This window comes from Haliaeetus leucocephalus, unplaced genomic scaffold, assembly GCF_000737465.1.
Source record: "Haliaeetus leucocephalus isolate CR32 unplaced genomic scaffold, Haliaeetus_leucocephalus-4.0 Scaffold906, whole genome shotgun sequence".
NCBI classification, from domain to species: domain Eukaryota; kingdom Metazoa; phylum Chordata; class Aves; order Accipitriformes; family Accipitridae; genus Haliaeetus; species Haliaeetus leucocephalus.
The window spans coordinates 2,472,593-2,488,524 of record NW_010973342.1 but is presented as its reverse complement, the minus strand read 5'-3'; the positions used below and the strand labels follow the sequence as shown (position 1 = coordinate 2,488,524).

General features: G+C 39.6%; 1 protein-coding gene across 1 annotated transcript in view; it reads right to left on the bottom strand.

Moving 5' to 3' along the window:
* SORCS2 (sortilin-related VPS10 domain containing receptor 2) overlaps window positions 1-15,932 on the bottom strand; it is a 571,075-nt gene that overhangs the window by 66,180 nt on the left and 488,963 nt on the right. The window contains exons 11-13 of the mRNA XM_010583547.1: window positions 7,148-7,327; window positions 1,678-1,824; window positions 190-292 (exon numbers count right to left, since the gene is read on the bottom strand). Coding sequence (XP_010581849.1) covers window positions 190-292; window positions 1,678-1,824; window positions 7,148-7,327 — 430 coding nt within the window. The remainder of the gene's footprint in view (window positions 1-189; window positions 293-1,677; window positions 1,825-7,147; window positions 7,328-15,932) is intronic.

Below are 15,932 nucleotides of genomic sequence, written 5' to 3'. Positions count from 1 at the left end.
ACACAGCTCTGGGACATGAATTAACTTTTATTAAATTGTTTGATCAAGAGATCCCATAAAGGATTATTCTGCAGGGAAAGCCTTATTCTGGCAACGTCTGTAGCATGGTATTGTTATAAACCAAAAGACTAGATCTACAAAGAACTGCTGCCACATTTCAGGTCTTAAAAAATAATGTCATGCATTTACCTGCCCCCATTATGAGCCCTGGTGCAGTGTCCTTCGTGTGGACTGTTCCTGACACATAGGGATTGTCTGCCCAGCGGAGATGGAGGTGAAGGTAGCAATCAGGCTTGTGGGGGAAGAAAAAGAAGAAGACGACAGGTTTGAAAAATAACTGGTAACAGTTATGCTCCTACAATAATGAAAGCCCAGTCAGAGACAGCTTCAGCAATGTATGTCTTTGTAGAGAAAGAGAATGGCTGTTTCCCATGGAGCCACATTCCACTCCGAAAAACCAACCTTAGCCTTCTAACAAGAATCTCTGGTGATGTCTGCATAGTGTGCCACCATCTCAACAAAAAGATCTCCAAACTCAAAGAAGTCAGGATGAAATTATTGTATAAAAAAACCCTCTGACAGAATAATTGCTTAAAAATGCTAACTAGCAGCAACAAGTATTGCATGTTTGTTGGTTCAAGGTAATTGGTAAAATGATGATTAAAACCAACTGTTTGTACTGAAATTTCTTTTTTAGAAAAAAAGCGGTATGAAAAACAGCATAATGACTTTTGGATACATCTAATCATTTCTCCTTGCTAAGCAACTTACTGCTTCTTGCTCTTTCTGAAGCAGCACTCAAAGCTCATGCAGCTCACAGCAATCTGGCCATGAGCTTTACCAGGAGCGGGTGCCAGCACCGCCCGGGAGCTGCTGCCACTGCGATCTTTCCACTCGTCTCAGAGAGCTCTGGATCAGGCCCTGCAGGCTTGAACCACGTAGCATGGTCTTGAACTCTTCAAAAGGGAGCCAGCAGCTCCAGCCCTCCACTTCTGCTACATGGAGAGGGATCAAAGCTATGGCAGTGGCAGGAATAAAAGCATTTATTTTGCCCAGCAATGCAGAGCTTGGAGTCCCCAGGAGCAGAGAGTCAGTGAGAAAAATACAAGGTTTTCAGCCTCACAGGTAACAAAATATTATGGGTAGCTGGGGCACCTAAACAAACTGAAATCACATCATCTCACAAAAAGAAAGGACTTTTTCACGCAGTTAACTGTGGTGTTTATTTGCAAGCAACTGTCAAGAGTTCCCTTTAACAGGGAACCAAGGGTTACCTTGGTTTAAGATGAAACAAAACTATGAAAGATGGAAAAGGAGAAGGCATTGGTATGCTCTATTTGACTGATGATGTGCCCCTTATATCCAGACACAAATGACTGTTGTCATGATTATTCTGAACTGGGTTGTGAGGTTGACACACAAGAAAAAATGTCCTCTTTGTGTCAAAGTGATCTAAAATACGAAATGCAGTGCAACAGAGAGTCCTGACTACTCTACAAGATGACTGGACTAACAGCTTGTGAAACCACTGCTCAGGCAATGCAAGTGCATTTGCCTAGTAGTTTGGCTGGTAAACTCGGCACAAAGCTCTTGGGCTGTTGGAACTCCTGCACATCCTACCATACACATAATTCTCGTGCACTTTAGAGAAAGGATAGGCTAAAAAGAGCGACTTACAGGTTTGCAGTTTGTCGGTTTGCCATTCATATCGATGTCTGGAGGGTTTAGAAAATCCCAGTCACGGCCTTTGTTGTAGGTTATCAGAGTTGTAACTTTCCCATCAATTTTCTGGTTGGCCAAAAAGACTCCTTTGACACCTCTGACCTGAAGCATACAGGAGGGAGTTAATGACCAGCACATACACATTTTTTTCAACAAGGATTATCTCCGATTAGCTGCTCTTTTGTGGCTCCTCAGGTAGTTTCTCCACTAGAAAAGTGAATGATACCTTAAAAAAAATAAGGAAGGCAAAAGGATAAGAGGAAAGGGAGAAAGGCGGAAGGGGAGGACAATTACCAACAGATTTGTATTTCTAAATGTATTTTAAAAGGATATACAGTTCTCTCAATGTCGAATTACATGTAGTTTATACAGCAAAATACAAAAATTACAATAGCATGGCCTTACTGTACACTGCTGTTAAAATTACAGCTCTGCATTTTTTTAAATATGGACAGCTCTAAAATGTTATTCTACAAATGATGTAAGCAATTTATAACAGCAACCTGACTTTTACACTGAAGTCACGTGACCCATGTCATAAAAATAGTACACAAATAGGTTACAATAACAAAATACAATATAATATCTTTTAAAATAACACTGAATTAGCAAGCACAATTGCCTTTTGTAGGAAATAAATGCAGACAGATCATCCAGGGAAGAAACTGTGAGGGCTTAATCAACCTCTCAAGCATCCAAAATGCTTCCACACCCAGTCCACCTCCACACATTTAGCCTCCCTTCACCTGTTTAACCTTGGGGGAAAAAGAAAAAAAAAAGTTTACAGGCTATCTCTTCTCTTGGGCAAACTTAGTTCTTTTATTTCAAAACAATCTGTATTAGAAAATTATTACAACTCAGACTGTCAAAGTTAGTGGGGATAATTTTTAGAAGCAACCTGACAGTAATCGCACTTCTAATATGTTTAGTCCTAGCCCCAACTTTTACGTTATGTGTTAATATTCCAACCAATGGCATGAGATAAGATCTTGTACTAAATTTGAAGGTTTCCTTAAGAGTGTTTTTGTCTCCCTTGTGATTATTTATGAGGCTTCTTGAATTTCTGAAAAATTCTTGACAATGTATATCAACACATATACCATTTCCAGCATAGTACAGCTCTCTAATCTGCTTATGTGCTGACATTTAACAAAACGGAAGCATTCATTACAACTAAATGCACAAGAGAGCCAGGTCTTTGCATGATCAGGAATATTTGCCTCTTGCTGATATAATTTGTTCCTGGACTTACTATTTATTTTGTATTTGAAAAACTGTTTCCCTTTTTTTTTTTCCAACTAGCAGGTACTAACGCCCTTTGACATTCATTTAACAAAAGTCTGCACTTAGAGTGAAGAGAAGGCATCCCTTCCAGCAGACTACAGATTTGATACCTATTGTTTATAAAACATATGCTTTTTTCCTAAGGAACTGACCCAAATCTACAGAAAATAAGGATTTTCTGCTGGTTACGGTAACAGCCTAGAACTCGGAAATATATTTAAGTTTAGATAGCCAAATTCTGTACAGACATTTTAATACTCTGCTCTCTCATGAGCTCCTTCTTCCTTAAAACCCCATGCATGTGTGGTTGGCTTGCTTATCCAGGATGCTGGAAGCTCAGAATCACCTCCAAGTCAAACATACTATAAAAGTCAACTACTTTGCAGTGCAGGTGAGAAAAGGAAGGGAAGGAAAGAAATGAGGAACCTGCTTTCTTTACTTTCAAAGCATTTTCAACTTGCTGGGGCTTTATTATATATTCTACCTTCCAGAGACAGCACAACCATGAATATGAACAAAAAACCTGGTAGTTCAAACATTTACGTGGGAAGGTAGACTTGGGGTTCAATTTCTGTACATGCCTTTCTTCCAGTGAACACAATATTAAATATTTAAACAATAATTAGATCAGGGACTGCAGCTGAGGTTTCCCTCTACATTTGTGGATGGCAAAACCAGCGCTGCATCATTAATATTTTTGTTTCCTCTCTCTCTTTTTTTCTCTCATTCTTGTTTAATGAATATTTAATCATTCCATATAATCATTCAACGGGAGTCAGGCTAAAATTTTTCTCCATTCCCACTCCCATCTCTAACCTAACCCAGCACGAGGGTAACCTCTCCTCTCTAGAATATGGGATGTAAGTGTTTGAATCTACCAGACCCATAAAGGTTATGAAAAAAATTTCTTCCAGTGTCTCAGTTAACTTCTCTCACTACTGCTCTAAGTTCTCTCACTACTGCTCTAAAAGATAAAAGCTGACCAGCACTTCAGCAGTTGTATTTTGAATGAAAGGCATAAACCCTGCTTGAAATAATAAATAAGTTTCAGGCATCTATCTTCAAAGCAAGTTCAGAAGTATGATGTTCAGAGTGGTGCATTAGCCTAAAAAATAATAACTAATATAAAATTACGGTGTGTAAAAAATGGCAGCTTTAAAACTCTCCACACCCTCTGTAGCATTTTCTATTGTATTTGTCTTATGACCTATGTAAATATACACCTGACTCTTTCTGTAAATACTGTAAATGCTGTATGTCAAATCTACCTTCTGGATTTGACTGGGATGCTGAGGCACCCAAATTCTTCTGTACTTTCTTTTCCTTGACTCAGTTCCCTAATCAAAAATTGGAGATTATTATCTTTCTACCAAGAAGGGAAGAGATTCACATTAATAATAAGGTGCTATGGAAAAGAAGGCATTTCAACATTGTGGGGTGTTCAGTTACTCTGATAAACAGTCCAGTAGCTACCCAAGACAGATGAACACAAGGAAATTCAAAAGTACCTTTCCTTTGATTTTCCTTGGACTTTTGGATTAGTTCTCAGAGCACCTATTTTCCAAAACAGTTCAGGGGTTACTAGTTCACCAGTACTGTTAGAAAAGCACTTTGTACCTTATAAACCTATTTTCTAAATGAATTTTCTGCTATGACTATGTATTCTGTGACACATTAATTGCTGCATTGTTAACATTACTGATTTTACAGCCAAACAATATTCTATACTAGTCGGTAGCAAAAAGCACAGTTCAGATGGCCCCACAGTGTTTATTAGCAGCAGTTACTGAAATACAAAAAATACTGCTATGTAATATAAGTTTGTGCTTAAACTTTAAATATAAGTGATTTGTTGTTTGGGAAGAAAAGCATGAAGAATATGTACTGCAACTTGTGTAACTCTTACCTATATGAGAAGTCACAACAAGATCCAATCTAGAAGTACTGCATTAGTATGCCCACTTTGCAGATATGCCTATGTCAAATTTGTGGCTGGTTCACACTGGCAGCACCTGATACAATTTCAAAGGCATGCTCCTTTTGGACAGTCACTTAATACTTTACCTTTCTTTGTCTTTCCTTCTTTGAACAAGTATTTGGGAATTATACCCCTTTAACACACACAACATGAAAAGAAATACAGTAAAAAAAAAAAAAAGATAAAGCATATAAAAGAAAATGAATGCAGGCAGGTAGAAACCTATAAAATATTTTATAGCGGATGTATAACTAAAAGATGAAGTGAGGTCAGCATAGGAGAATGAAGATGAACAGTGCAAATTTTAAGGAGAATTATGCACTGGTGGAAAGAGAAATTGTCAACCATTGAGGACTGTCTCTGTGTTGCACTGAAGATTCCTCTTCCCAAGATTGGATACTTGCATTAAAATGCCCAGAGAGAAAACCCAGACTAGACCAAATGCGTTATATTTATTAGCTATTTTGTACTGTGCAAATAACCCATACATTACTTGTACGTAGGAGTAGTTGATCACATTCCAGTAAAGATGATGAACACTAATTATTTATCGTACAAGCTATCTGGAAGCTGTAGGCTTTCTTATTCCAAGCAAATAACAGTGTTCTCCTATAATGCAACTCTATTCCAAAAATAGCTCTAAAAAATTGAATTGTATGGCTCCATGTGTATTGTCTTTCAATTACTCTTTATCATGTGCGCATTTTCTTTTTAATGCAATCGTACAAATTAATCCAGCACACACAATAATCTAGGAATTCTCTCTCTCTCTCTCTCTCATGCATTATCAAATATGCCCTCAGTAACATCGTGAAATTCTGAAATAATCAGTGAAACTGAATTGAGTAAATAACTCTTGTAGACAAAAGGACAGCCAGGAGTGGCACCTCTGTACAACTTATCTGAAATTACATGGTACAGGTGAGGCAGGGAGTAGAGATTGCACCTGACTCCCTTTTAGCTTTGCATCCCACAGGAGTGACCAGGAGCAAAGAGCTGCAAACTAATGCTCTCAATAAATCACCCTGTGGGAATGTGGCTACACACATTGTTTAGCTTCACTCATTAGGAAGCCTCATTTCTAAAAATGTAGAGTCTAGAAAATAATCATTGGTAGTGATAGACCTTTTTGTTTTACTACAGCCATTTGGAAAGAAAAAGCTAAACAAAGATGGAGGAGGTAAGGGGGAAAAAACTACTATCATTTTCCCCCTCCAGGAAGAGTCTAATTACAGGCTTTTAACAGCTCTGTAAGTGTACGATTTGTATCCAGAATTACTACAAACCAAAGAAGTCTGGTGCACTTATAAAGTTGTTTTTTGTTTTTGTTTTTTTAAACTAACACCAGGCTGATTAGAGTGTAACAGTGGCCAAACAGGGTCAGACCAAAGATCCATTAGTTTAATATGTTGAAAATGGCCAGTCCTACGTGCTACAAGAAAGAACAGAACAAGAGCAAATGTACACCTTATTACATTTAAATGTTGTCATCAGCAGGAATGGAATTAATAACAGTTTGTGCTATTCTTCTAAAACACTATATTCTTCAGTTTTTATTTTGCCGAGTGCACTGATGTTAAAATCCAAGATAGATTTGTTTACAGGAGAGTTTGTCTCATAGCAAATTCTGTTGGCACAAGAGATGTACAGAAGGCAAGTGGATTTGCTGTCCAATACCTAATTTTGTCGGTTCTTTGCTTGTCAGAGCTGACACAACGTAGCACAAGGCTCGCAGGATTACTATTTAAGGCCCTGCTGGCTAAAAGATGTCCTGCTCTAAGTCCAGAAGTATATCACTGAGTCACCTAGAAGAAAAAAGCTGTACGTAGGCAGCTGCATAACTTCTTACATCAATAATAAACTATGCTGCCAGCTTCACTTTTCAATACCTTAAAAAAATAAACCCTCAGCCAGTTCAGGTTTTGTACATCCATGGAACACCATACCAAGAATCTAGCTCTTAGAGCGCACAGCACATTAGCAGGGTAAGAGGGAAACATGTAAGTAGTAACAATGCACTATCAATAAGAAAGAAATTCTAGTCTTTTTACATTAAAGGTAACTGTGAAAATATATTAATGTAAAATTACTGATAGTCAGTCAAAAAAAAAAAAAATTAAAACTCCTCACTGACTACACACATTGGAAGAGATAAAGGCCTACCTCCAGAATATCTATCAGGACGTTCTCTTCTGGCTGCTTTGTGCTCCGGACGTTCTCCAGCAGGATAGAGTAGTAAACACCTTGCGGGTCAGACTGGTACAGGTTGTACGTGTCTGTCTGGTACCACTCCTGAACAGCCACAAATACCTGGTTTTCATCTGTACTGATTATCTGTAAATCCTGCAGAAAAAATAAGATACAAAATGACTAATTTCTCCATCATTTCTATTTTACAAACAATAAGTTGGCCAAGAGAGTTTAATACCGGGGATGGGGAGGAATGCATCTGAAAGTTCACTAACAGTAATCTATCAGCAGAATACTAATCAACATGCTGTATCCCACCACTCCGAGGTGGTCAGTCACTGCCTTTTGGTACAGGTCATCAGAGCACAAACCAGCTTAGTGAAGATCAAAATCATGAATGTGCAAAAGCTGTGAAGTGCTTTGACTTTTATGGGAAATGACTTCTTGAAAAGAAGGAAAAAAAAGGAAAGGAAAAAAGAAACTAAAGATTTTCCAAGATCTGCATAAGAGTCAATGAAAGACTGAAACAACATAAAAAAAACTAATCTAAAAAATAATCCTCAGGTACCTAGAGAATTAAGAACTGTTTTGTCCAGTGTGCTGGACAAAGCATAACACAGCACAAAGAGGATCAGATATAATTTAGAGCAGTTACATAGGAAGTAGTACCATCATGCACAAAGCTCATGTCTATTATAGTACATAACACTAATTTATCTATCTATGTGGACAGATCCACTTAAATATTCAACAGTAATAACATTCTGCATTCATCTCAGGAATTTCAGGCGTCTATATTGCAACAGCTTGCTTTCAGTTTTCTCGGCTTTTTCACTCCAAACTTCTCAGACAAAAAAATGCACAGCTGGGGAAAATAATTTAACACTAATATTAAACAGAAGAAATAAATCAGGAAGTAGCAACACTGAACTAAGCTTAGGAAACAGAAAAAAAGGACATGAGTTTGCAATAGGATATAGGAGCATAAAGGCACATGTTGGGACTACATATGAAATGAAATCTAGTCACGGAGACTGAAAACTTGTAAACTCTTTATGACCTTGGTACTTAACTGGGAGACTGTATCCAGTTCTGGTCACCTTATTACTGGAAAAATAACTAAGGCAATGGAGTGAATATTAAATAAAGCTACCAAAATGTCAAGAAAACATGAGTTTGGGGAAAATCGGCTTTAAAAAAAAAAATTAAGAAAAAATCAAGAAAATAACTTGTAGAACTCTAAGGAAAAAATCAAACAAATTCTGTAAGAATCCAGTTAAGACTGAAGAAAATGAGAGTAACAGAGCAACGCTGAATACTTGGTAAAGCATGGCAGTTATGCTGTAGGCAACACGCATGATGTGACTGAGGCACTTAAGATTAAAAAAAAAGACATGAATAGAAATAAAATAATACAATGGAAAGATTTTTAATATGAACAAAAGATGGTTCTTAAATAACAAATAATTTAGTAAAATTTAAACTACTTTTACATATGTGACACATCTCAACACAAAAGAACCTAAGTGAAGTTTCCTATCAATGACAGCTCAGTGCTGTTTCCAAAGACTCTCATGTTGAACTATGTACGAAAGTAGATTTTTGTTTAGCATCCCACGAATAGTTCTCTTTTTTCTCGTACTCAAAAATTACTTGGAAGCAGAGACTCTGGCAGAAATGCCAGCAAAACACAGCAACTGATCCCAACATGTTCTTTAAAAAGCCTCTTAGATGTACAGAACGCTTCATCTCCTGCCTTAAACCAGGGCAATATGAGGCTGGGTAGCCCACATTACCCCACATCTAAAACTGAATTCACCTATTCTTTTGCAGTGTGAGAAAAGCTCTCCTGATTATTCAATAAAGAAGGATGGAAGTGAAGGAGAGAGTCAAAAGAAGGAATAAAGAAACAGTTCTTTTTTTATGTGAAAACGTCTAGAAAACCCTTACTCTCCTGTGATGCCAGGAGCTTTCAGCAAAATTATCATCTACATTATCATAATAAAACATTTATACAGTGCCATAAACAAATGCAAACCTCCAGTGAAGGTAGGTAGGGCCCTTGCCTTGCCCCAGGTGCTGGTGGGGTGGCAGTGGTTGCCCGGGTGGCCCGTGGTGGCGGAGGTGAGAGCTGGGAGGACGGGCCCAGTGGTGGTTCTCCTGTCTCAGGGTGGGGTGGGAGCTGCTGAGCCAGCAGGAGCAATGCACAAAGAGCCACCACGTGTGGTGCAGAAGGACAGGAAGATGAATTTGGGGCAGACTGGAGGGATCAGGTGAAAAAAAGAGGGATTGGACCGCAGAAGTTTACTGCAGCAAATGAGAGTTTACTTTTCTCTTGGCAGTGACTGTTACCAGGAAAGAGGTTTGTACACTCAGACTGCTGGATGCCAATTTTTTCTGAGGCAACTTAACAGATCTCGTTTTAGCAAGTGAAATTCCCCTTGCGCTGACTTGAACTTTGTTCCTCCCATTCAGAATTTACATTTTCGTATTTCCAGTTCAGCCCTACTGCTATTTTCCTTTCACAGTGATTTCTTTTCCCTCAAGAAGCAAACCGATCCTTCAGTTATATTACCTTGCAACAATCCTGCACACCACTTTCTGCCCAGTCATCATATAATCTTCTGGGGAAATTAATTGACAAAGTAAGGAAAAGTACAAATTTCATGTCTGATTCTTAAATTAATCTTCTAAAATCCTGGATGACACAGTTTAAAACAAAGCTAACCTGTCATGCCACTCATATTATTCCTATCCTTGAAAGGTGAATTTAAGAAGAAGAAGAAATTGATTGACAAATACAGAGGCTGGGTCTTCAGTGTGCCAGGTCCAACCATACAGCCCAGCTACCCACTTCTCAACAGATGACAAGCACATGAAGACGGGATGCCAGCTATTATTGCTAGACAGAACTTACTGTCACTAAAGAGTTAACTAGTAAGGACATCTGAGGAAGAAAAAATATCTTGATGGAGGGAATGCAAGTTTTTATTGCTTTATCTAATTCATGGCCACAGATACTACCTTAGGCTGTAATCTCAGCAGATCCTATAAGGAAAGCATTTATTCTTTGATGATTTCATGCTTGGACTACTCCAATTGCCTTCTTGCTGGACCTCCTGCTTCCTCTCTCCACATTCTGCAGGCTACTCAAAAGTCCCGCTGATCATGTAATTTTTCTGTAATTATGCTATTCACACATGATTTATTCAGATTCATTTATAAAGATCTTCTTCACTGATGTTAGAGATCTTTATGATTTGGAACACTCCTTAGTCTCACTACTCAGATTTTTGTTTATCTCCAGGCTGCTTTTTTTGTATACATTCAGTATTTAAGCTCTTGTGCTTTCCTTTAATTTCCATGCTCAAATGAGAGAGTCCACGCACTTTCAGGTGTCCCAAGAATCTTTTTCCAGATTTGCCGTACCAACGATGTTGTTTCCTCTGTGGCATGCCCATTCCTCCATGGACATCCTTTCTCTCATATCTATACTTCACTTTTGGTCAGTCCAGTCTGCCATGTCTGCTTTGTTCCATGTCTTGCTGACCCAAGCATCCATGCTCTCGCCATTCTCACTTCTCTCTCTCTTTTTTGTTTTTGCAAAGCTCAGCAATGGCAATTTGTATCAGCACTAGACTGTGATTCCCAAATAACGGTATTCTCCATTTAGTTTATCTCATCTTCTTAGGTTGTAAGCTTTTGTACAGTTCTGAGATGCTACTAGCTGTATTGTCCAAAAATCCTTTTTTAACCTTACAACCCCATGAGATTTTGCTGTTCTGTTTGCTAACATGCTTCTTGTGCACTATATTCTGCAAATTCCTTTGTCACAATGTTTCCTTCATGCTCCTCTCTTTACTGGGTAATGTTACTAAGCACGGATATCTGCATGTTCATCACTAAAAGTCTGTGGAACTACTCATAGGTCCAAGACAGTGGACCAACCCAGGGCCAGGGATAGGACTACCTATAGGTACAACCAAAGAAGCCTGAAAAGTGCTCTAAAATCCACTATGCAACCAAGTCCCTATGGGTGGGTGAGAGTAGACAGAAAACAGTCTTCAAATAATGTAAACAGCCACCCCAAGGAAAATGGAATAAACTGTTTAAGTCTACTTGGAGTAAAATACTAGGTATAAATCACAGCTAAGGAGATTTAGGTTAGACATGAGAATATCCTTCTACAGTAGGGCCCGGTCATACACACTGAGGATAAAATGCTTAGGGAGGTAAAGTACTCTTCATCCTCGGGAGTTGTTATGAGTAGATTAGAGAAATATCTGTCAGGACAGGTTTAGGCAGATGATCATGCTTTGGAAAAGGACCTCTCAAGATACTTTCCATGTCTATTGTCTATGATCCTGTGAAAACAGGGGAAAAAAAACCCCACACCGTATTGAGATTACTTGAAATGTTACACATACAATGAGAAATATCATATAAAAAGACAGGATTTGGTTTTGGGGTTTTTGCTTTGGGTTTTCTTTTAATTGGGGGTTTTTTGGTTGCTTTTTCTGTTGTGGAGGGTTTTTTTCTGTTTGTTCATTTATTATTTTTTTTTTCTTAATTCAAGAGCTATAATTTCACGACTATGCTAAAGAAAGTAAACAATTTCCAGACAAATAAGTATTTCAACTTGATCATGGAATTAGAAATAAGGGCTGCTGGAAATCTGTTGCATCAGAATTAATTTTCTACAAAAATGCTAAATGAATCCTGAAGGTGATCAAAGACTGCGTATTAAAAACTGGTATGATTAAACAAGGCATCCAGTGACAGGTCACACCACTCTTGGTCTCTCAGGGACTTGTAAGCTCCTATGTTTGTACCTTACATCAGCAGAATAGAACATAATTGTTCAAATAAACACAAAGACAGTTTCTCAGTGATACTAGAAACAATTAGACATGTATAGAAGGCCAAATTGTGCCAAAAGATGAGCACCACTTCAAAGAAACTTTATATCACATGGAGAGACTTCATCTGCTAAACAAAATAAATAAATAAGTTTGAGGGTGTGCACGTGACACTGAAAGAACTGTCCATGTTCAGCCATGACATGGAGAAAAAGCACCCAAGAGCTCTTCCAGCAAGTACAGAGTAACAATCAAATATTACTTCTTAAAAACATCCACACTGCTTGGGAATTATTTCTTTAACACAGAGATACCAATGTGATCAGTCTAATATTCTTCCAAAATTACCTGCTTTTAATGCACTTGAGTCTGTTTTGACAGAAGGCTGAACAAACACCAAATTGAAAATGAAAAATCAGTCAAGAAGCCCAAAAGCATTAAACAATGAAGAGAGTTGGGTTTGGGGGGAGCTGAGGATAGGAGGGAGGAAGTAAAGAGGTTTAGAGCAGGAAGGGAAGAGAAATACATTGTTTTCACTGCATACAGCCCCATACCATCTACATTTAGTAACTCACCAGCCTGTAAGTCTGCTAATACTTTATAGAATTTTATATTCAAGAAACACTCAATATGGTTTACTATATTACTAACTGTGATAAGAAACCCTATGATACAAATAAATACAATTACACCCTGAAGACAGAAATATATAAAAGATGACAAGAATCGTACAGCAAGCCAGTGCTCCTTTGTGTAGCAAAATGTGCTGATGACACAGGAAATATCATTAAGTGAAAACACTGTAGGCAAGGTTCAGCACAGCCAGTATAATGCTATGCAGGCAGGACTGTGGTGCTTTAGTCAATAAGGCAAATAAAAAGGAGCCTCAAAATTCCTGGTTTTGAAATCTTACAATTTGCTGTCCAATGTCAGGATTTTGCCCTTTTGCAATCTTTTAATGCTGTGGTTGGGCAATACATTAACCTGCAGCAAGTGATAAATTGAACAGAGAATCACAAGGAGTAAATGTATCAGAAGTACAACAGATGTAAGCACTCAAGGCTGTGTAGTCTCAGCCTTGACCTCCAGGTGAACCACATTTATACCCCTGTAATCTCTTAAGCACAATCAAGGTAACTGGATGGCACATAAAGATAATCTTCCTAATCTTCCTTGCCTGGCCAAGTAAAAGGGTGCAAGGAGAGAAATCAATAACAAGTTACACTGTGAAGAAAAGAACAGTTCCTTGAATCCACCTTGGATGGATTTGTACAACCAGGGAGCCAGACAGCTGCTACAGCTCAGGTTCACTGGCTACTGCCGTGACACTGACCGGGAAAGGAATACTTCTCCCCCTATATCAAATGCCACGGCTACCCGTATTTCTATTTTGTTCCCCTTTATTCTTTGTTCAACAGACATTCCAATGGACTTTCAGAAGAATGGATATATATAGCCCTGCTGCAGCTGCAACCTGCTCTTCTGCCTGGCACAGAGGAACAACCTCAGCCAAAGCCTCCTAGGGCGGCAGATGGCAGAGGTGGTGAAGGGGCTACCCAAGCGAAGAAATGATTCTTGGGAGACTAAGAGCCTTGCTAAATGAGCTCTCATAGCCTCAATACTTTGTAATCCAACCACCACGCAGCCAGAGCCTCAGGAGTACTTTGCTGACAAAAGGGCTGCAGGAATCTCTCCTGCCATTTCTGCTGTTAACGAAGGGACCCATTTAAGGAATCCTTGAAAAATTATGGTGAGAGGGAGCTTGACAGAGAAGGGAATACATGCTTCAAAAGATGATTGCTATTTAGAGAGAAAGAGGAAAACTGCTCAAAATATTTTACTTTTGATACTGTCATATCTATTATTGAATGATACAGACAAGTTTGGAGGAAAACCTGTGGTTAAAACAGTGATGTGTATCTCAGACTGAGGCAAGGAAGAGGTGGGCCTGTTTCAAGCCCCTCAGAAGGGCACTAGGTGATAATCAAATAAAAAGAATATATGGAGTTGATAAAAGGCATGTATAGGAGATTCATATTACCATGAGTACATTAAAGACCTTAACTTATTTCTATGGCAATAGGATTTTTTTCTTCTTTTATTTTTGTTTATTTTTCCCCTGTACTCTCTTTTATCTTGGTTACCTGAAAAATTTTACGTTATTGCCTATTTCACAAGATTGAAGAGATGGAGAGAGATCAAAATAGATGAAAGAAGCTTCTTCCACACCATATGTTTTCAGAACTAAGCCTTCTGAATTGCAGTACGATATAACAGACAATAGAGCTCTCACATTATTAAGATTTTGTAGCTGGCATGAACAAATGCAGAATCAATGAATGCCTTGTATCAGTTCATAAAAGGAGATCATTATCGATGGAGTTTATTTACCAGGGGTGGGAAGGGGACTCAGATTAATTAAATTTTTCCAAATTGCAACAGTAAAACTACCATGATTTGTAGCAGGTTCCTGGGTTTGGTCAGCAATTTTGTTAACAAATTTTTTTGCTTAAACTCTCAGAATGAACTAGTTCCCAGTTTTATTGTTAGTCACATTAGAGCATGACTCATAATCTCAAATAAGGACCAGAACCCACTGTACTCCTCCTTCTCCACACCGCACTTCTCTAGGCAAGGGCAATCAGAGCTGCAGGAACTTTTGTGCAATACGAGCCATATATACCCCCCATAATCCAGGAGGAAATAGTTAGTGACCTACTACACCATCTGGACACTCACAAATCTATGGGACCAGATGGGATCCATCCAAGAGTCCTGAAGGAGCTGGCGGAGGTGCTTGCTGAGCCACTCTCTATCATTTATCAACAATCCTGGTCAACGGGGGAGGTCCCAGATGACTGGAGGCTTGCCAATGTGACACCCATTTACAAGAAGGGTCAGAGGGATGATCTGGGGAACAACAGGCCTGTCAGCCTGACCTCGGTACCAGGGAAGATTATGGAACAGTTCATCTTGAGCGTGCTCACATGGCATATGCAGGACAACCAGGGGATCAGGCCCAGCCAGCACGGGTTCATGAAAGGCAGGTCCTGCTTGACCAACCTGATCTCCTTCTATGACCAGGTGACCCACCTAGTGGATGAGGGGAAGGCTGTGGATGTTGTCTACCTGGACTTCAGTAAGGCCTTTGACACTGTCTCTCATGGCATAGTCCTTGAGAAGCTGGCGGCTCATGGCTTAGACAAGTGTACTCTTCGCTGGGCAAAAAACTGGCTGGATGGACGAGCCCAGAGGGTGGTGGTGAATGGAGTTAAATCCAGTTGGCAACTGGTCACAAGTGGTGTTCCTCAGGGCTCAGTGTTGGGGCCAGTTCTGTTTAATATCTTTATCAATGATCTGGACGAGGGGATCGAGTGCACCCTCAGTAAGTTTGCAGATGACACCAAGCTGGGCGGGAGTGTTGCTCTGCTTGAGGGCAGAAAGTCTCCACAGAGGGGTCTGGACAGGCTGGATCGATGGGCCAAGGCCAACTGTATGAGGTTCAACAAGGCCAAGTGCCGGGTCCTGCACTTGGGCCACAACAACCCCATGCAGCACTACAGGCGTGGGGAAGAGTGGCTGGAAAGCTGCCCGGCAGAGAAAGACCTGGGGGTGCTGGTTGACAGCTAGCTGAATATGAGCCAGCAGTGTGCCCAGGTGGCCAAGAAGGCAAACGGCATCCTGGTCTGTATCAGAAATAGTGTGGCCAGCAGGAGTAGGGCATTCATCGCCCCCCTGTACTCGGCACTGGTGAGGCTGCATCTTGAATACCACGTTCAGTTTTGGGCCCCTCACAACAAGAAAGACATTGAGGTGCTGGAGCATGTCCAGAGAAGGGCAACCAAGTTGGTGAGGGGCCTGGAGGACAAGTCTTGTGAGGAGCAGCTGAGGGACCTGGG